This window comes from Lepisma saccharinum, chromosome 1 (assembly GCF_977018435.1).
Source record: "Lepisma saccharinum chromosome 1, izLepSacc3.1, whole genome shotgun sequence".
In the NCBI taxonomy this organism is placed as follows: Eukaryota; Metazoa; Arthropoda; class Insecta; order Zygentoma; family Lepismatidae; genus Lepisma; species Lepisma saccharinum.
Genome location: NC_139229.1, coordinates 138,047,059 through 138,069,506, shown reverse-complemented (window position 1 = coordinate 138,069,506; position 22,448 = coordinate 138,047,059). Strand labels below are relative to the sequence as shown.

Below are 22,448 nucleotides of genomic sequence, written 5' to 3'. Positions count from 1 at the left end.
TCCCAGGAGATAGATAGATTGATTGATTGATTTGATTTATTTTACTTCGCTTTTTGTGTCACTTTTGGCTAATTTGCGAAGATGGAAATGAGTGATGACGTGATTAAATTGATGAATAGACACTTATAAACAGCCATGCCCATGCCGGGATTCGAACCTGGGACCCCTGGCGTCGTAACGCGATGTGCTAACCACTCCGCCACGAGGGCCGGCTCCCAGGAGATAGAGTATAGTTGCCTTGGTGTAAAGCAGTCTTCAAGTGATCGACTTTTCGACACCGAAGTCCCCAGGGGTTCGAATCCTGCCGTGGGCCTGGGTGTTCTTTGTGAGAGTCACTTCATCATGCTCTCAACCACCAAGTCCGCTGGGTACACAAGACAGAATATTTTGATCGGTATGTATACTTTTCATGTTCTACACTTCGAGTTCGATGCATACAACACGGTACGGAGTTCAGATTCCATCACGAGAGGGTCTCCACAATAGTGTATTTAACTTATGAAAGTACGTCTGGTAAATGTCTTATACCACGAGGTGATTGAAATGACCCAGGTATAATAGCCTACGTATATTTTTTCCCTTTCCTTTTCTCTCTGTTCATAAAAGGCAAAAAGACCTTGAAGTGAATTCCTAACGACATGCAAGTATCTGCTGTATCATAACGCGTGTTGGTTTGAACAGTGAAAAGAACGCTAGACATCTGCTTTCTTGCTGGGAGTTGCAATTTGAAAAACAAGGGAAATAATAATCAGCTCCTCATAGATAATAGGTCACCGATAAGAGCTCGAAAGGCAGAAGAAATACATTCTCAGCTCAGATGCAGCAAAGAGCGAGACAATCCCATGCTGATTGTGGGATATTAAGAAATATTCCAATTGTCTTTTGATGGTATCAGATGTGCGCATGCGTGCTTCGAAGGGCCTACGTACTTGGTGTGCACGAGTGGTTCGCCCAGTTCGCTCGTCTCTGTTTTGCTGGGTGACTTTGCGCGATGAACTTATTCGTGGTTTGTGCTGCAACTCTGTGTGCAGGACTGGCTATAAAATGCCTCACGTTTCTGCAACTCTCGCTTTTGTTGCTTGTGATTGCAACGTTTTGGAAGAAAATTTACATATCCCTTCGTGTTTTACCAAGAGATGCAAGGTGAGTTGTATATATTTATTCTTTGTTTTTAAAATAAGTATTTTTATATAAAACGAAAGTCTTTGGAAGTAGAAGTTATTCTTCTTGGGTAACTCTAACCACAACTAGTTACTTTTTGTAGTTAGTAATTGAAACTGTTACTTTTTTCAAGTAGCTACTAACGAAATTACTTTTCTTTATGTATGAAAGGAGATTTTCTTGAGCCAGATTTTTTTCTTTTTCTTTTTGCAATATCTTGAACCAAATGCTCGCGTGAAAGAATTGGCGAGTTTATTATTATAGTTGTTGGAGAAATATATTTTTATAGTGAAAATCGCCACTGCATATTTACAAGTATAATTATTTTGGGGATTCAACGGTAATTAACAAAATGAAGGTTTTCCAAGGACAGTAATTCTTTCAAGCACTTTTTAACTGTATTACTCTATCTTTTGTATATTTAGAAATACAAACACTCGCAAAATTCAACGTGTATGCAATCAATTTTGTCAACATTTTACGTACTTCATCTCGTTATTAATTATATACAAAAGTTATAACGTGGCTTTAGGTAAATTTATTTTCTATAAATTAAATGTGTACAGCCTTTGTATATACTTTTGTTATTAGAGGGAAAATTCTGCTTAATCGTTTCTTTGTTTTTCCATTAAGGTTGGTGCAAGTTCAATTTTTTGAGATACTGTATAGGTGGGTTTCATCTGACGTCACGATTCGCACCGCCGCCATGTTTGCGGCGAGGTTGCTTGTCGTCTGCAAGGAAATACCCACCACGTAGTGTTCGTTACACCTGCCCCAACTGTACGTTTGTTAGTACCGTGTAAAATGTCGTTGCATAAAATTAATGACAGTGTTGTGCAACCTGGAAATAGCTGTAATCTTTCATATGTTCCAGCTCTTTCCGTAGTCGACAGAGAAAGATATGGTGAAAACGGGAAGTTTTGCGGTATACGTATGAACTGGACGATAACGAAATGAAAAGGGGACTAAACCTTTGGCCAACTGTAGTTCACGTGTGTTTATTTACTTGACCCAGCTACCTGGAATCAATTTGTTTTTGGATTTATTAGTGGTTCGGATTCTGCTTTAAATATTTACATCCAGTACAGATTAGCTGTAAATTCCAAGGCTCAGCCATTATCGCCTGTTTCCTTTTAAGGTTTTTATACAAGCGCTGATCGAATAACTGTTTGTGTTAACGAACGAAATATAAGTAATCAGGTACAAACGTACAATTATCAAGATGAATTTAACTTTGAATGTTATCATTTTTATCGTTAAACTTATCGGAAGTATCAGCACCTTTCTACCAAAAAACAAGGAAACACTATTGTAAGTATGATTAAAAACACACCAGTTCGATCCATTTGTACTAAAAGTCACAGAGAAATGTGACATGAAATTACCTGAGAGGAATTGTTCAATGCACACTCTGTAATGTTTGCTTTGTTAATTCATGTTGGCACTATTTATTCTCGCCAACCAGACGACGCGGCATCTTCTGATCAATAATTATAGTCCCGTGCCGTGAAGCGCAACTTATTTTCTTTCTCCAAAAATTGGAGGATAAACGTGAGTTTCTCTTAAACAACCGAATACTGCACAGTACCATCGTAAACAAGGTTGAAATCTCCCGCCTGCTTGAATTGCGTATGTTTACAATAAGAACCGGCCTCAATCATGGCTGCTGGATCCCACAATGCAAGAGATTGTGACGTAGGTGAAACTATTTTTTGATGGTCATAATAGCCCAGTCAATAAAGGTTTCATGTCGGGAATAATTCCGTAAAAGCTGAATTTTGGTCAGTTGTTAGAACAATACTATGTAGTGCAAAATCCCAAAAGTCCCCGCGGCTTTTCCACCCCAGCCCCCCCCCCCCCCGAACATCAATTTCGTAGACTCTCGGTTATTGACCTATATCTCCGTAACCAATGGTCGTAGGCAGGTAATCTTTTTTTACTATTAATCCTCATTAGATGGATTCTGTTTAATTTTTCGATAATGTCTGTGGTTTTGCCGTAATTTAAAAAATAATAATCAAAAATATTTTTTTCTAGTACTTTCTGAAGTTCTTGCCTTGTAACGTTTGAACAAATTAAATAACAAAATATTTTTTCTTATAAAAGTTGCAGCCTAATTTATAAGCTTTAAAACTATATCAGTTTTAATATGTTTTAATGAAAGATACGCCATAAAATGTGTCTCCAAATGGAGGACAGCACCAAAAAAGTGTCTTTGTCACAGTCCGGCGGTTAAGTCCGGGATCATTGACTTTTCGATAAAAGCATGAGACTTGGTAGAATCAATTGTTATACCACTTAAGACATGTTCAGTCTAGTAGCCAATCGCCATCTGTGTGCTGATGGCCGCCATCTTGAAAAGAGTCCGCCATAGTGGATATTTTTTTATTTGATATCTCGGGAACGGTGGCACCTTTCAACTTCAGGATTTTTCAGAAATGTTCCAAATAGTGTAAACTTTTATAATATATCAATAAATCTATTTTTGAAAAATAAAAATAGTGGTCTTGTAGAAAAACTCACTATAATACTTTATGTGAATAACTCCGAGTTAAAAGTCTTAATAATTCTCGAACCATACAATAGTATTGTATATTTGGTAACGTTACGAAATGTTTGTCAGAAGACTTTAGATGAACTTAACCCTATTTTGTATTTATAAATTTACCTTAAATAACATTTTTAAAAGAAATTCAATTTATGTACAACCAAATTTGATTTCTGAAAGTAGAAGTAATTGAAATTCTATTAAATTGTTTTATTATTTGAAAGTAAAAAGCATTCAGTGTAATTGATGATACCAAAGTTTTGCAAAATATTTTGTAATGAATTTCTCATCACATCGGTTCCCTTTTTGATCATGTTTTAAATTCAAATCCTTCAAATTTGGATAATATAATACAGGCAAGATTTCCCATTCAACACCAAACGCCTATACTCTATCCTGGGAATCTCGGGAGCAATCCCGCGCATAACGGAAAAGAAGGGGAGAAAGTGAGAAAACAGCTGGCAACCGCAGTCCCCTTTGCCAATCCACGCAATCCCGTTTCCTCGCAAAATTTCATTGTTCGAGCCCCTCTTCGGCAGAGACTTACTTTCGTTCGCTTGCTTCATAGATTCCCGGGACAGAGTATAGTACTCTGTGCTTGGTTGTAGTGGTCTTGAACGTGAGAAAGTTTGTACTGTAGTGTTTTCAGAAGATTTACAGTTTTTTGAGTGACGTCAAACCCATGTCACATCATTACGATTTATTTAGTCATTAGGAAACAAAATCAGCAGTGCTGGTACATCACGTGAATGAGTTGAAGTTTGGGTATCCACTCATTGCTATCAACTCGTCTAGTTCATAACATGTCAGCAACAGGTGGTTTCTTTACTTGCAAGTATTTAATTAATCAGATCTTGAAGGCTGAAAGGTATTCAGCCTAAGTAACTCATTCACTTTCTAGCATTTCTAAACCCGAAGGTTTATGGCTGCAGCAACACAAGCCTTCAATCTGTCCCTATCCTGGACAAAATCAATCCAATCTTTTCCATCCTGACTGATTTCCTTTAGGTACATCTCAACGTTATCCCTCCATCTTCGTCTTGGTCTTCCTACAGGTCTCTTACCATCAGGTTTCCCAACGAGAATCCTGTAAATTCTTCATTCCTCTCCAATTCGTGCCACGTGGACTGCACACCTAAGTCTTCTTGATTTAGTTATTCTATTAATACGTATCTGGACATGAATACAAATTATGCAATTCTAAATGATGTAACAATCTCCACTCACCTGTCTCCTCATCCCTTTTAGGTCCAAACATTATTCTAAGGATTTGATGTTCAAATACTCTTCATTTATGTTCCTCTTTTAATGCAATGGACCAAGTTTCACATCCATGCAATACTACAGGCAAAATTACTGTTTTTTTCTTTGTGTGTTTTTGTTAATTTTAACTTTGTTTCATAGATATTATGTGCGAGGATAAAAGTTTATGAAGAGAAATGTGTTTTGAGCTTAAGGCCATCCGGAAATGTACAGTTATTGGAAAATATCCCAATCGTTTTTACTCGTCTTGACATGGCTAGAGTGGGATATTATGATCCACAGTGGCGCAGGAACGGGGGGTACAGGGGTACATTGTACCCCCTAAATTTTTGAAGGGGGTACTGTACCCCCTAAATCCGTAAATCTAATTGTACTCCCCTTAGATAATTTGACAGACGCAAGATGCTACTGTTAAAATAACCTATTTTCAATTAGCTCAATAAAAAAATGTTTAAATTGTTTATAACTTATAAGCATTATCTTCCTTACCACAGAAATTCAAACCATTATAAACTTATTCTACTATATTGTGCTCGCTACGATTTAGTTCATTGATCTGTGTTCTTGTAAACTTTTTTAAGGAGATGAAAATTGTTCAAAATGTGTGTGGAACAGTGGAATAAGGTAAAGTTTCGTCTACTCTCAGAAAATCACTCTCCAGGCGAATGTTCTTTTGCGTAAGGGGGTACACATTTCTTAAACGGTTGCGTTGATTCGAAGATAAGATATTTCAATTTTTCAAATGGAACTTTCCGAAACGAAATACTTACACAAACAAGACTAGACACGACAGACCAACTTGGAGGGGTACAATGTAGCTACACCTCGGAAAACTATACTTAAAACTATATATTAAGAGATTTGTTAAAAATAGAGATGTTACTAAGACAAGAAAAGTCTCTCCTCTCAAAATTTCAAGACGAGGATGAAATAAATCTCTGCAAAATCAAAGCGAGACGATACTTGATGCCCGAGACGATCTCATTGGAAACTCTGGTTATCATATTTGAAAATATTGCTTAAAAAAAATTTAAAATACTACAGTATGTCTTATTCAGACAGAGACATATCAAGTGTATATCTCATTGATTTTTCAAATTAGCCGCATATTTTATTTATTTTAATTGCAAAGTAAATCCAGTAGTGACAATTACGAGCCTGTGCTGCCCGATTTCATCCATTCAGGATAACATTCCGTATTTCGACGGTTTGCAGTTTCGAAACGAGATGTAAAGCAGACAAACGTTATTAAGAAAAGTTTTTGCTTTAATTATATATTGTACGTTGTGAGAGTGGTGACACAATGTATATATTGCTTATACTAAACATTTCGTGCGTCAGGACGAGATATGCCGCCCCATGGCGGAGTGGTTAGCACATCACGCTACGATGATCCGGGTTCGGGTTCCCGGGTTCGAATCCCGGGACGGGCATGGATGTTTGTGAGTATCCATTTATCAATTTCATCATATCATCACTCATCCCTATCTTTGCAAAATTAGCCAAAAGTGGCACAAAAATTGAAGTAAAATAAAGCAAATCAATCAATCAATCAGGACGAGATATCTCACCTTGTAATTGAGGGGTCCAACATGCACAGTGCTTTGGATGCCACTTTAAACTGTAGATCTAGTCCCGAATAGCCTATCTGAGCATGAAGTGAATCTAGAAAAAAAAAGTTTTAATAACTTCTGATCCGAAACCGAGACAAGAATAAGCACAAACACAAGAACGAGAAGGACCTCACCACACAGGAAACGATATGAGGCTGTGACAATTCTCGACTCGTCTCATCGCAATATCATTCCAAGGTGAAATGAAATGTTTCCTAGTCATTAAAACAGAGAGCGATTTGTGATTGTGGGAGAACTTGTTTTCACATATGTGTTAGGCATACTTAGAATTAAGACACTAATTGCTTCAAATCTAATTTGATATTGAATGAAACAAAAACACGACGCCATTTTAAGTTAAACCCTAAAGTCAAACTGAAAAAGATCAGATGAATGCACGATATAAATTAGATTTAGTGCAGGTTCTATGGTTTGCCAGTTGGCTTGTCAAGGGCACTGTGATGCTTAGACTTAATCCAATTTCTTGCAAATTTTTCTGCATGGAAAGAATGCACTGCGGATATATTTATTCAAAGGAAGAGTAGGTTTAAACTTCTAAATGATTTCTCTAATCAGTTAAGGTTAGGTTTATTTCATTGAACCCGCTTTCACATTCAATTGTAGATATTGGCAGTGGCGGCTGGCAGCTAGTATGATGGGTAGTGCCAACGTGATCAAGAAATCGAAAAAATTTCGCTAGCATATGTCATAGAAATCTAATGAAAGAGGTAATTTTAATGGAACTTTGTTTACTAAAATTGCAGGCAAAAATTCAGAGTTCCTAAGATTGGTTTATTTTACTTCATTTGTACTACTTTTGGCTAATCACGAAGATAAGGATAAGTGAACACTCACAAAGAACACCGATGCACAGGCCCGCAATCCCTGGCGTCGTAGCATGCTGTGCGGAGGTCGGCCAGAGTTTCTAGGAAATAAATGCGACTATTAAAATTTCGACGCCTGTCACCTTTACCATCGGACACTTTCACTTCACTAAAAATAAAAACACTGAACAATTAGAGACACAGAGTCGATCACGGTATTCCCGCCTTGTTTTGTTTATAATTTGCAACCCCAGCACGGCAGACGGTACATCAACAATCGGTGTTACTAACAACTGAAATATGATTATCTGCTAAATGAACTGTAGATCTACAATTTTTAGAATTCAATGCAAGAAATTGAATTATATCTCCAAGTAAAATTCTTATTCTGATAGATTTTCCGTGTGATTTTTTACAAATATTATAGTAAAAAATCCCCTGGTGATGCGAATTCCCTTTGATATTTAGGCAATTCTTTTGTACAGTAAATGTCTTCAATGTTATCAACGTCAGTTGCAACACATGAGTGTCTCTGTGCGTGAGAGCAAGGGATATATATTTTCTTAAGGAATAAATCGATAACAAAAAAGTCTGGATGGCTCTTTAGACGCATCTATCTAAATGGTTATATAAGTTTGGGGAAGTTATTACGTTAGTTCTTGTCAAGTATGCAGGAAAGCATCTTTCTCGCAAATTACTTCTCCAACGAGTATTACAAATCGGTCAGGATTAGTCACTTCTCTGTGAAGTTTGCAACTATGTCAACACAATGTGAAAGCTCTCGCGTCGTGCCACGACGCGAGCTGGCACGGCAGGTTGTCTTATGGCTGCCACTGGGCTACCACCCCACCTCCTCGCTCGTTAACTGCGGAGACTTTTTCATGCCTCCGCACAGGCCTCTGCGCTTAGGCCAGATTATGCTGGCCCAGAGCAAGTGAGAGAACAGCTGGGGATGCCGCGCAGGAATTGAGGCGGCCGTAAGCTGGAACGCTTACGAGATTCGAATCTCCTCGTTCGTAAATGTATTAATTTAACTATATTTTGGCAAAGCAAGTGCTATTTCTTTCTCTGAGGGTAGAGCCATGGCACGGCGGCTCTCCCCTTAGAGCCGCCGCTGGATATTGGTAAATTTTGGATTGGATTCACAAAGTCTTTGAGTGAGATGGGAATGTTTGATTGATTGATTTGGTTCATTTTACTTCGCATTTCTGCCACTTTTGGCTAATTAGGATGAGTGATGATATGATGAAATTGATGAAAGGATATTCACAAACAACCAAGCCCGAGCGGTATTCGAACCTTGGCGTCGCAGCGCGATGTGCTAACCACTCGGCCACAGGGTCCGGCGCCTAGAGATAAGAATGATGAAGGGACACTCACAAAGAACACCCATTTCCAGGCCGGGATTCAAACCCGGGACCTCTGTCATCGTAGTGCACTATGCTAACCACTCAGCCACGGAGGATGAGGAATTGACTTGTCACCCTAAACATACGCATGCATGTATCTACATTTAATGCTACTACATGCAAAAAGAAATCTTGGCTGGCTCTTCATATTGTCCACCAAAGATTGAAAAGAATGAAACTTTCGAGCGTATGGTTTTCCTTGCTTTCTCTGAGATATGAAGGATTTCAGTTTTGGTATGTTTAATAATAGTACTTTCAGTGCTTGAAGAGCGTCATTAGGTACAGATAAATAATTATATTACAAATAAATGCTTTGCCATGATTTTTTTAAATATTTTTTTATACGTAGGCATGGGACTTTAAAATTAAAATGAACTAAACTGAATTGGAACTCTATAAGTATGATATATTCAATAATATGGTTTTTGTATCCAGTAGGTGGGAGATGATTATTCCTCATTGGAATGGCTCAAGATAGAGAGGGTGGAAATCCTTCTCACACCCTTTAAATCGCAACCTGCATTGAAATGAATAGATGTATCTTTGTTCACAATTTTCACATTTCGATCTCCTTATTCTCCGTTCCATTAAATTCAAAATAGCCCAGAACAAGGTTCAGAGCTTTATATGTTTCGGAATTATTATCTGGTCTTAAAATCTGTTTTTAAAATAATCATAAATTCTAAAGAAAAACAAATAAAAATTATTTGTGCAAATTTTGCATTAAAGAACAAGATTCGTGTGTGCTGTTCTAAAATGGAATATTTCCCATGCCTTCACATTATACCAGGTGGTTATAATTAAAGTGACGGTGTTCAGAGTGGTACAGCACGGGCTGTAATGAGAGTAGCAGTCTGAAACTTCGTAGATATGATAATGAAGCAATGCGCTCGCGAATTATGAAAAAAAAAAAAAAATAGTTCCAATTCTCGCCACCAGGGTAAAAAATGGCGCTGTAAGCAGTCAAAACGTGGAATTTTCCGTAACTCTTACGTCAAAGTCGGTGACATTGCCTAACCATTGTGTGAGCTCCCTGGTTGTTGTTGGTGACGCTTGTTGCTTTTTTTTTTTCCTTTAGTGATGTGAATGTTCGCCGAACATTAAAAGTTTGATTTTTCCCGTGTAAAAAGCAATGGCTATTGCGAAGAAAGACCGTGCACTGCTAGTGAAGTTGTTTTACCAGAATGGGAGCAATAGTAACGCTGCACTGCGGAAATATCGCCAACAGAAAGGGCTGAGAAGAGAGCCCATGTCAATTAATGGGTTGAAGAAGATGATGAAGAAATTCGAGGAAACAGGTGAATTGGGTGTTGCACCAGGGAGAGGAAGGCGGCCCATCCCCGTGGAAGTTGTGGACGAAGTTGCTGTAGCTGTAGCTGACCGTGCAGCACATGCCTCAACTTCTGCAACCAGTGCTAGAGCTGTGACACGTGAATTGTCACTCCCCTGGTCAACAGTTCGCAAGGTATTGCGGTGCATTTTACACTGGTATCCCTACAAGATTCAAATTGTGCACCAATTGAAACCCCAAGATATTCCACAACGCCGTGAGTTTGCCCATCGGTTTTTGGCACGCATGGAAGTGGATGACATGTGGCCGGGGAATATTCTGTGGACTGACGAGGCGCATTTTACTCTGGTCGGTACAGTGAATACTCAGAACTGTCGCATATGGGGTTCCACTCGTCCACATGTTGTGCAGGAACAACCATTGCACTCAGTTTACGTGACTGCATGGTGTGGGTTCACTAGCTCCTTCATTCTTGGTCCGTTTTTCTTTGAGGAGATGACACCTCGAGGGCCTGTTAGGTGTACAGTGACATCTGCACGTTATAGGGACCTCCTTGTGCAACACGTGATTCCAGCTTTGCAAGAACGGAACTGTGAACACACCACCATTTTCATGCAAGATGGGGCAACACCACATGTCGCTCGCCACGTGAAAGATTTGCTGCGAGAAACCTTCACTAATGACCGCATCATCTCTAGGCAGTTTCCAGATGATTGGCCTTCCAGATCCCCCGACCTTAATCCATGTGACTTCTGGCTGTGGGGATATTTAAAAGATCGTGTCTATCAGGGACATGTCCGGTCTCTGCCTGATCTGAAGGCTATAGCTCTTTTCAGTTCTTACGTCGTGCGGTCTAGAAGCTGGCAGGGGAAGTGGGGACCGGGGAACATGCCGCTGACCAACCAGAGAACAGACCACCTAGCGGTGGAGCCGAGAGTTAGGCAGTTGCGGGAGGAAGCTGCAGGCGCTAACTTCGTTCTGCACGTTGCTGTGTTGCCAATTCATCGCGTTGCTGATGGTGTTTTGCCCCAGTGTTGATTCCTGTTTGTTATGAGCGGAATGTAGGAATAACATAAGTGGGAGTAATTGTTGTCGCGTCGTGTATTGCCTAACTGCATTGTTTCTTCGATAAACGTGTATGTGGCATGTGATGTTACGTTTATTTGTACTCTCGCTGTTCCATTGTGACGCGAACTGTGCAGCATATTGTTAGGGAAGGCAAAGACAGTCTTGAATCACCGCGCAAACGAATCAAAAGGAACAGTATCACAAAGGCAATCGACGGTTGCGATAAAGATATAACAAGAAGAATTATCCTCGGGTATTATTTAAAGGGTGAATATCCAACACTGAACAAGTTTTCGTTCATTTGCATACATTAATAAGCTTTCAGTGGGGAGTTTCGTCGTTGTGAAGGATACTGAAATATATGGGGTTCAAGTACAAAAAGAGCAATGACGGTAGACGATTTCTGATGGAGAGAGCCGATATACGAGTTACAGCCAGAGTAACGTTTTTGAGAAAAATGCATCTTCTAAAAAATAAGGAACCTTTGCCCTATATAGGTATTTCATTTAGATGAAACGTACATAGATCAGAATTACGCTCCAACGAAAATCTGGCAAAATAAAGAGGGTACAGGGGGTTTAAAAGTGCCCATGGGTAAAGGTGGGCGCATTATTGTTTGTCACGTAGGTTCCAGTCACACTGGTTTTCTAGAGGCATGTAAATTAATTTTCAGTGGTTTTTGCAGTTTTTAGATACGCTTGACGAAAGGAATATCAAAGACGCAGTGATTGTAATGGACAATGCTAGCTACCATTCGGTACAGTTGGAAGAATTCCTACAACGTATACACTTGATATCATACACTTATCGGTATTCTACTAACCACAAGATGGGGATAATACACATTCTCAGGCCATACGCGAACAATGGGACGTCTGTATTTCATGTTCTTTCGATTTCAACTCGCCTTTCCCGCTACTCTGGCAACGCTGCAGTCTCTCTCTCTAACCGGCCTGTCTCGTAGCGCTGGATAGGTCGTTTCCCCGCTCTCCACTTCCCCTGCCAGCTTCTAGAGCACACGCCGTAACAACTGAAAAGAGCTATAGCATACAACGACATGTCGCTCAGATTTCACCAGACATGCTGCGAGCAACCGTCGACCATGCCGTGTTACGAATGCAGCATGTTGCTGAATTGGGAGGCCATATTGAACAGTTCTTGTAACCATAGTTCCTAATAAACATGCCAGAGCCATTGTTCTCATGTGTTTGATCTTTCCTGCCTTTTTCCTGTAACTATACCACGTTTTGACTGCTTACAGCGCCATTTTTTACCCTGGTGGCGAGAATTGGAACTATTTTTTTTTTTGCATAATTCGCGAGCGCATTGCTTCATTAGAATATCTACGAAGTTTCAGACTGCTACTCTCATTACAGCCCGTGCTGTACCACTCTGAACACCGTCACTTTAATTATAACCACCTTTTCGATTTTATTACATGTCACACCCTTCCCACCCCCACCTTTAGGGGTGCCAGGGGTGTCTTGGACTTGAACGGCATTGGGTGTGTCACTATTCATCTTAGAGACCCCGAAAACTATGGATTCTACTAATATCGGTCGTTGTCGATTATTTTTACATGTCACCCCCTTCCCACCCGCACCCCTAGGGGTGCCAGGGGTGTATTCGAGTTGAACGGCATTGGGAGTGTCACTTTTTTCTTAGAGACCCCGAAAACTATGGATTCCACATTAATAACGGTCGTTTTTCCATTATTTTTACATGCCAGGAATAGGTAGGTAGGTACCTGTGAAGTAATATATATATATATATATATATATATATATATATATATATATATATATATATATATATATAAATAGGAGGCTGAATTTTGTACCCCCCAAAAAGAAAAACGTTCACTATTCGCTGTTCGTGATGAATCGCACCTTTGGACACACGAGCTGCAGATAGGAAATTCGTGTAATGGGATATATAATTTTTTGATCGAACTATGCCTGTCTGCCAATGGGAGTTGAGAAAATTGGCAGTAACAATCGATATTATAGTGACCTATTGGTGACAAATCAGTACAGAAATATTATATTGACGTCAGGAAGGACGTATTTAGGGGGAATCCAGTTGTCCGGACCCCCCCAAAAGACTTATTAAGTACGAAAATTAAATAATGTAAATATACTCGTTTAGCATTTGTTGTATAATTAATTTCCTCTGAACTTATTGGAAGACAAGGATTGTATTGGGATCATACGGTTTTGAAGGACAGGAAGGACGTATTTAGGGGGATCCCGTGGTCCGGGGCCGGACCCCCCCGAAAGACTTACAAAGTACTAAAATTAAGTAATGACAATATTAGTTTTTGTTGCATAATCGATGGTTATTAATTTCCTCTGAACTTTTTAGAAGGCAAGGATTATATTGGGATCATACGGCTTTGAATGGCATTACAAAGAAGATTTAGGTACACTACTGCTCAAAATAATATGCATAAAATATTAATCAGAAACTTACTTTTCTCCAACTACATGTAACATCATCATTTTTGTTATTCGATAAATATTCAATTATTCATCTATTTGATATTTATTTCATTACCAGGGCACTTGTTTTTATGTAAATTATTCCAATCTTAACTACAGGCAAGCTACGTAATGAATAGCTATGTGCTGTTATAGATATATCTATTCTTATACAGTATTTTACCTATTCGTGTAATAATAATATAATATTAATTGATGTATTGTGATTAGTATTAATTTGATTTAATATAATTATTTTAATTTAAACATTATTATTATTATTCCTGAGACACTTGGTTCGTACCCCCGGAAACATATTTCTACATACGTGCCTACGTTTAGTTTCATACACCAATTTGAGATTAAAACAAAACAATCAAATAGTAAAGTTGTTGTAACTTTCTAAAGCTTCTAACGTGTACACGTCTGTCTGTTTACATCGTCGCGTGGCAATGTCACATGTCATGATTTGAAATGTCAAGGACTGAATATCGTATATGCTGATTTGCTGTTGATCAACATGTGACCTGTTGTAGTCTAAGGCCAAGGCATTGACAGAAGTAGGCAATTTATATACATTTATTATTGTCATAGAGTAATTATATAGGTGGGATGTAGGAAGTTGCCGTTGTGGGCCTAGACAGATGAAAAATAAGCCAGGTCACTTAAATACTGACATGGGTCGATATTAATAGAAACAACTGACGATCTGTCTCAAGGTTTTGACACTAATGCTGTCTGAATTGTTGATTTGGATTCAGGAGCCAGTAGTAATAACAGCACAGAATATGCCCAAACTTGACATTCAATGTTTACAAGTTTCGTTAATATTATTTTGAATATCTCTGAAGCAAAGTTGAGTGAAGAGAATAAAGTTCAGTCCATCGCCCAGTCGAAGTGTAACACGGCAGACTTTGAACTTCAAAGAAGTTGATGATTCATCATGAAGTTTATCGCCTTAATTTTTTCTTTGAGTGATAAGGTTCTTAGCAGCAGCACTACATAATTTTTAGTGCAGATTGTGGACCAGGGTCAACACCCAATATGACAGTGAATGTTTGTTTGTTTTCAAAGCTTATTTTGATATAAAAAAACTTCCTAATTTCCAGTGGCGGCACAGAGGGTGAGCCATGGTCCACCCAAAGTCAGGCTCCCCCATCAAAATGTAAAGGACAAACTTTGCGACAAAAATTGAAACTATAAATATGATGGGAAAGTTGGAAACCTTACCCGATTTGAATCCAGGATCTCTGGTTTCGGAGCATAGTCTACTAACCTCTGGATTATGGAGGTTTGAACTCAAATTATAACACATTTTCAATGCAACATTTCAATTTGCATAATTTTACTCCAATATTTAGATTTCCTATGATCTTTGTGTTTGGATCATGTGAATTTCAAAATATATTTTTATTTGAAGATTTGGTCCACTAAAATCTTCTAAAATTATCCAGAAAGTCTGGCACCGCAACTGCTGTCTTCAATGTTAAAGATGACATCAGCGTTCACACGTTTCAGGTTCTTAGGACACAATTTTTACACTGTATATGATATGTTTTATAACTCCTGCCCTTTTGATAGGAACCGAGGTAGTCCAGTCGGCAGGGCATCTGACTGTCACATGGAAGACCTGGCTGGCTTCGATCCCCAGGGTAGTGAATTTTTCTCTGACCTTGTCCCTGCATAAAGCAGCTCTGGCGTTTACCCTGCCTCAAATAAATGTATACATGGGGACAAAACTGGTGGGTACAGGTGGTCAGAGCATGGTGCTAATCACATCACCTTAAAAAATGCCTGAGATCGAGAACGTATGGGACCCTACCTCCACATTCCCCTAGGTATCTTCACGGCACAGTGCAATCCGAATGGGGAACTTTATTATTATTTTTTTACTTGTCCTTTTAATGTTTTGTTCATGCTGCACAGGACTTATAGCAACTTGCTACTTCTTAATTATATCCCCTTTTTACTTCATGTGGGGGTTTGGTAAGAGCAGCCTTCCCCATATATGCCATGATGGCTGGGTGCACAGCCAAAAGGACTGATCACCAAACAACTTTCAATTTCCCATTCATTCACTCCTCACTTTTTCAAAATATTTTATTCGCATTTTTCACAAACAAGATTTGGTAAAAAAAAAAGCAAACTAAAAAACAGAGGACTTACTTGAACACTTAGCCAGTGATGTGAAATGCAGCCTTCTCATTAAAGTAATAGTTGATTGGTAAAATACAAATATTAGTATTCTAGTAAATTGTTCTATATAATTGTAATAAAAAAAACTATTGATGAGCAACTTTTATCAGGTATTAAGTTCTAGTCTGTGTCAAATGAAGGGTAAAGGTTAAGAACCCCTTCTTGTTGTATTAAATATTAATTAGGGCTGAGCCGATACCACTTTGAATCGATACTGATAGTCTCACAGATACCCACCAATACCGATAGTTGTATAATTTCAATTTAAAATAGAAAAGGATAATTGTATGTGTGTGTGTGTGTGTGTGTGTGTGTGCGAGAGCGCGGGTGTATGTAATTTTTATTATTATTACATTTTATAACGTATGCATTTCTGACGAGGGGGTGATGAATAAATTAACCCACCAAATGATGCTCTCTTCCAACGATGCATCTCAACTTTACAGTATTTTTTTAGATAAGTGACAACCGATCAGATGTTTCAAATATGAGAGAAATATTAAGTGCAGCTAAGAAGGAGGCAATCGTCGTCGTCGTCCCCCTCTCCCCCAATGTTGAAGAATGAGATCATGCCTCTTCAACCTCCTCTAAAAGTAAGGGATGATTCTTCCCAAACTAACATTAAATCATCCGTGAATACAAGAACAATTGGCGATTTAACCGCCCTGGACACGACGTCTAAAACTAACAGTAAAGCTGTAATGTGAAAACAATCTTGTCTCTTTTTTGTCCTTTAACAAAGAGAATAATAATTAGTAAACTAAATGTAAGGAGAGAATGAAAACTTACCAGTCACTTGTTTCTATATCAGGCGATCGACTAAAGTACAGTGATATTCCAACGTGACTTTGCTTTCGATATAATATACTATCGGGAGCTGCCCCTCCCCAGGCTGTAATGCAGTATTCTAAGTGAGGATAAATAAGACCATACTACAGGTTCATATTGATTTCCTTAATATTATATTGTGAAAGGATTTTCAATAGATAAAGATTTTTTGTGAGTTTATCAGAGAAATAATCAATATGACATGGCCAATTTAATTTATCATCGATGATCAATCCTAGGAATTTTTCGTGGTTAGCATACTCTATTTCATTTTCATCTAAATAAACCGTCAAGTTATCAAAGTTCTTCTTGTTGCCTGGGTGAAAAATCATTAAATTTGTTTTTTGATGGTTTACATTTAGGCTATTAGTGTTCAAGTACTGGGCTATTTGATTAATTGAGATGTAAGTCTGAATTTCTAATTCAACGATGCTCGTAGTTGAACGAAACTGAAGAAAACGAGAGCTAGCAAATGTGCATATGAATGGAAAACAATGTAATTGTTTTCACGTGATTTCATTTATCTCAGTTCCTGATAATTTAAAAATGGAAGTAAAAATATTTCCGGTTAGAATTCGCTTATTTATGATTATTCAGCATTTCTGGACATTTTGAAAAAAGTAATATATATTGGTAAGTGCTAGATATTCGTTTAAGATTTAAATGATAATCCATTTTCTTGAAATAACAGATACGACAGATCTCACCATTATTATTGTTACAACAGTGAATTACAACACTCAAGTGGCAAACGAAAGAATCAGGAAGACCCTAACGATCATTCTTGCTTGTTTATGTAATCGTCTCAGGGAGAACTGAAGGGGTAAGTTTAAAATGCCATTTTCACCTTCATTGATAACGCACAATTATAGGGTACTACATTACATTTTTGATCATTTTCTTGTTCATAAACACTTGAAATTGTACAGAAAATGTATTTCTCTCTGGTACGCTCTTTATGCGAAACAGACCTCCCTTCTTAGAATATATACTACGTGAGTGATATCTCTCTCTCTCTCTTTCTATACAGTTTCTAGAATTCCACCCCACTCCAATGGACATTCCTTAAGAACAACAATGATAATGAATACAAATGTTTAAGTCGCAGTAGCTCAGGTCAACCTCTGTAGTGGAGTGGTTAGCACAACGCACTATATGTCCGGGGTCCCGGATTCTAGTTAGTTTCGGACATGGATGTTTGCGTTTGTTCCAATGAGAATACAGAAAACAGAAAATTGACATACGTGGAAACTGAGACACTGGTGGTATCGGCTCAGTGCCCCCTAAAACCGTAAATCCCGTTGTACCCCCCTTAGATAATTTGACAGACGCAAGGTGCTACTGTTAAAAGAACATATTTTCAATTCGCTCAATAAAAAAAGTTTAGGTATATTGTTTATAACTTACAAGCATTATCTTACTTACCACAGAAATTCAAACTTATTCTATTCTACATTGTGCTTGCTACTAGAATGTAGTTAGTTCTTGGAAACCTCTTTAAGGAGATGGAAATTGTGTAAAATTTCTGTGAAACGATGGAATCTGATAAAGTTTACTTTCAGAAACAGATGAATGCTCCTTTGCGTAAGGGGAGTACACTTTTCTAAAGAAGTGGTCGCGTCGATTGATAGTTAATATATAAATCTTCATCAGAAGAGTAAGTATATGACTGACCTTTTCTTTTGAATTTTTCAAATGAAATTTTCCGAAACGGGACGACACACGATAGACCAACTTGGGGGGTACAATGTACTTCTGTACTTCACCCATAATTTTCATAAGTTTGTACCGTAAGAGGTAAAACATGGAGATGATACTGAGACAAGAAAAGTCTGTGTTTCCTCTCAAATTTTGAAACGAGACTGAGATAAATCTCTGCAAAATCGAACTGAGACGGTACTTGATGTCCGAGACGATCTTGTTTGAAACTCTGGTATCATATTTGAAGAAATTGGTAAAAATAAATTTAAATTACTGTCTCTCTTATCCAGACATACCAAGCGTATAATTTATTGACTTTTTTTTTAAATGTCGTGTATTTTGTTTAATGTAATTGCAAATGACATTAGTGACAATTGCAAGCCTGTGCTTGCCGGTTTAATCTATTTAGGATATAATTCCGTATTTCAACGGTCCACAGCATCGAAACAAGATATAAAGCAGAAAAACTTTATTAAGAAAAGTTTTGCTTTAATGACATATACGTTGTGAAACTTTGAGTGGTGACACAATGTGCGTGTTGCATATACTAAACATTTCGTGGGTCAGAACCAAGGACGTAGATAGGTTGATCAGTTCGGGGGGACCCAAAACTTAAGATTTTTTTTTCTATCAAACCATTAAAAACTAACAAACTATTAATATACCATATAGGCCTACATAAGTATATGTACAGTGTGTGTGTGTGTATAAAATATTGTTGGAAGAGAACATTATCTTCTCCTGTAGCACCCCAAAATTTCTAGACAGTCTTTAAAAATCCATGTATTTTCTCTTGTGTCAGATTTTTGAGACACCAAGAACAATGTCATTAGTCCTTACTCCTTAGATTTGTAAATTTGCTCGAAGAAAATTGAGAAGTAGAAAAAACCCTCTTCCGTCAGTTTAGATATAAAAAGGTGCTGGAATCAGGTGCACAAGTATGACAACGGTGCGAAAATGAAATGATTGTGTAATGAGTTCAAGATAGGTATCCCATGTATATTGTTTATACCAGGTGGTTATAATTAAAGTGACGGTGTTCAGAGTGGTACAGCACGGGCTGTAATGAGAGTAGCAGTCTGAAACTTCGTAGATATGCTAATGAAGCAATGCGCTCGCGAATTATGCCAAAAAAAAAAAAAATAGTTCCAATTCTCGCCACCAGGGTAAAAAACGGCGCTGTAAGCAGTCAAAACGTGGAATTTTCCATAACTCTGACGTCAAAGTCGGTGAAATTGCCTAACCATTGTGTGAGCTCCCTGGTTGTTGTTGGTGACGCTTGTTGCTTTTTCCTTTAGTAATGTTCATGTAATTCGAATAGTGAAATTGTAGCGATATTTTATTACAAAGAGTATTGTTTTCTGCGATTTATAGTGTTTTTCCTGTAACTATACCAAGTTTTGACTGCTTACAGCGCCATTTTTTACCCTGGTGGCGAGAATTGGAACTATTTTTTTTTTCATAATTCGCGAGCGCATTGCTTCATTAGCATATCTACGAAGTTTCAGACTGCTACTCTCATTACAGCCCGTGCTGTACCACTCTGAACACCGTCACTTTAATTATAACCACCTGATACCAGAATCGAATCCGGCGGCCTTTAGTGCAAGGCGACACCCTTAACCACTATTCTATGGGACATGCACGAGTCTTTTGTGGCGTCGTACTGTACACATTGGAGAATGATGACGAGATATATAAAATTTTACGCATACATCTAGTTTCTTAAAACTAATCTTCTTTGCGCGTGCAAAACTGAATATAAGATGGCAATAGAAACAACAAAATTCCCGCGCGCTCAAATTATTGCGCTCTAGTCTTTCAAGGTTCGATCCCTGGTAGAAACTCCAAAATTTCTGTGATGGCCTAACATCGTGAGGACAATTGAGAAGCTACTTAAAATCAATATGTAAGCGAATTCCACTCTCAAAACTAGATGGGACTCGATGTGATGACCACGCGTCACCGAATGGAAAAACATTTCGGAGGCTTTGTCCTTCAAAATTAATTTTACTGAATAACTGTAGTTTTCTTTAGAGGACCTAAACATGGCTTTTTTTGCACAGTACAATGTTGTTTTCTTTCACTCTTTTATAGTTTTTCATTGAAAGGATTCCACTCCCGAAGCATGAGCATGACGCACTACGAAACCAGAGGTCCAAGGTTCGGACCTTGGACAGGTGCGGTTGCATCATGTCTCGCATTGCTATTCCTTCGGATCATCATTCAATCTCATCGTCGCATTTAACCCAAGAGGTAGAAAAGCGGCGTAAAATAACGAAATAGAAATTATTGATTGACTTGGTTCATTTTACTTCACTTTTCTGACACTTTTTGGCTAATCGTGAAGATGAGAATGAGTTAAGATTAACTTGATGAAAGGACCATCACGAAGAAGACACATTCTCAGTCCGGGATTCGAACACGGGACATTCTGCTTCGTAGCCTAACATGCTAACCACTCCACCACGGAGTTATCGACCCAAATAGAAATGAAAATTAGAAAATGCCGTCTTGAATTTCCAGGAACAGAGTTCACCAGCAAGGGCAAAAGGTTTTCGCTCCCACTAGGATAGACAAATAACAGAAAATGCTTGATAAGTAATTTGGCTCTCCATATTTCATGATATTATTATGTAAGTAACTGTTATTCGCTATATAACTTTTTATTCATTTTATTTGTGTGCCTAGTCAACTTTCCCGCCTAAGCAGCAGCCACAGCGTCTGCATTTGCGGGTGGAGGCCAGGGTTGTTAAAGATCCAGGAATTTTAAATAAATTCAATTCCGGTCCAGGAGAGAAAATTAGCAAGCGTAAATGGATTCTGGACCGTAAGGAACCTCTTCATCTGTAACGTTTTCAATTTGGTCCATGATTTTTTTTTTCCAGATGAATTTAATTTCGGTCCAGGAACCTTATTTCCTGAAGAATTTAAATACGGTCAACGAACATTTTTTTTCCGGATCAGTTTAAATAGGGTCAAAGTTCCGTATTGAAATGAAACAATTCGCAACTTGGTACGAATTTAGATTGTGCGAGAGAAAAGGTTCCGGTCCTATAACGGAATCCTATAGAACAAATTAGAATGTACGCGTTCCCTAATCTTTAACAATCCCAGGGTTGTTAATGGTCCAGATATTGTAAATAAATTCATTTCACCTCCGGGAGAGAAAATCAGCAAGTGTAAATGAGTTCTAAGCCTCAATGCGGTCCAGGAACCTTTTTTCCGTATGAATTTAAATGCTGTGCAGGAACTATTTTTTCGGTAAAATTTAAATACGGTCCAGGAACCTTGTTTTGCGGCTGAGTTTAAAGACTGTCCAAGAACCTTTTTTCCAGGATCAATTAGAATTCGGTGCAGGAATATTTTCCGGATCAATTTAAATACGATCCAGTAACCTTTTTTTAATGGAACAATACACTACTAGGACCGAATTTAAATTGTGCGAGAAGAAAGTTTCCGGTCCTGCAACGGAACCCAATAAAACCCATAGAAGTTGTGGGTAGATGGACCTTTGACAACCCTGGTGGAGGCTAAATGAAGAGAAATCACACAATATGCAGAATTTTGAAACTTATTATTTCTAAAGCATGCACACTACTATATAAAGTTGACTACGTACCTAGTTTCCTTCTTTAATTGAAATGTGACTTATTCTTCATCACATGTGAGATCCACCGCCCTGGGAGTCAAACCCGGTCTCCTGTGTGGTAGTCGGACAACAATTTAGAAAGTCAATGTGTTAGACATTTGGTCGATCAGTCGATCCTACTTCATTTTTTTTTTAGATGAAAACAAGCTGGCAGCTTCACACTCGAAATTTCACTTCGCCTACCCCCGTGGCGGAGTGGTTAGCACATCGTGCTACGATGCCAGGTGTGCCGGGTTAGAATTCCGGACTGAGCATGGGTGTTTGTTGTGTCCATTGATCAATTTAATCATATCATCACTCATCTCCATCTTCGCAATTAGCCAAATGTGGCAGAAGAGCAAAGTAAAATGAACCAAATCAATCGAAATTTCACTCGCAATGCATGAAAATGAGATCTCAAGCACTCCGTGATCC

The 22,448-nt window shown here is 38.3% G+C and overlaps 1 protein-coding gene across 1 annotated transcript in view; it reads left to right on the top strand.

The window, feature by feature from the left end:
• The first annotated feature begins 691 nt into the window (after positions 1-691).
• LOC146001546 (long-chain fatty acid transport protein 4-like) overlaps positions 692-22,448 on the top strand; it is a 62,619-nt gene continuing 40,862 nt past the window's right edge. The window contains exon 1 of the mRNA XM_083139000.1: positions 692-1,143. Coding sequence (XP_082995126.1) covers positions 992-1,143 — 152 coding nt within the window. The 5' untranslated portion in view covers positions 692-991. The remainder of the gene's footprint in view (positions 1,144-22,448) is intronic.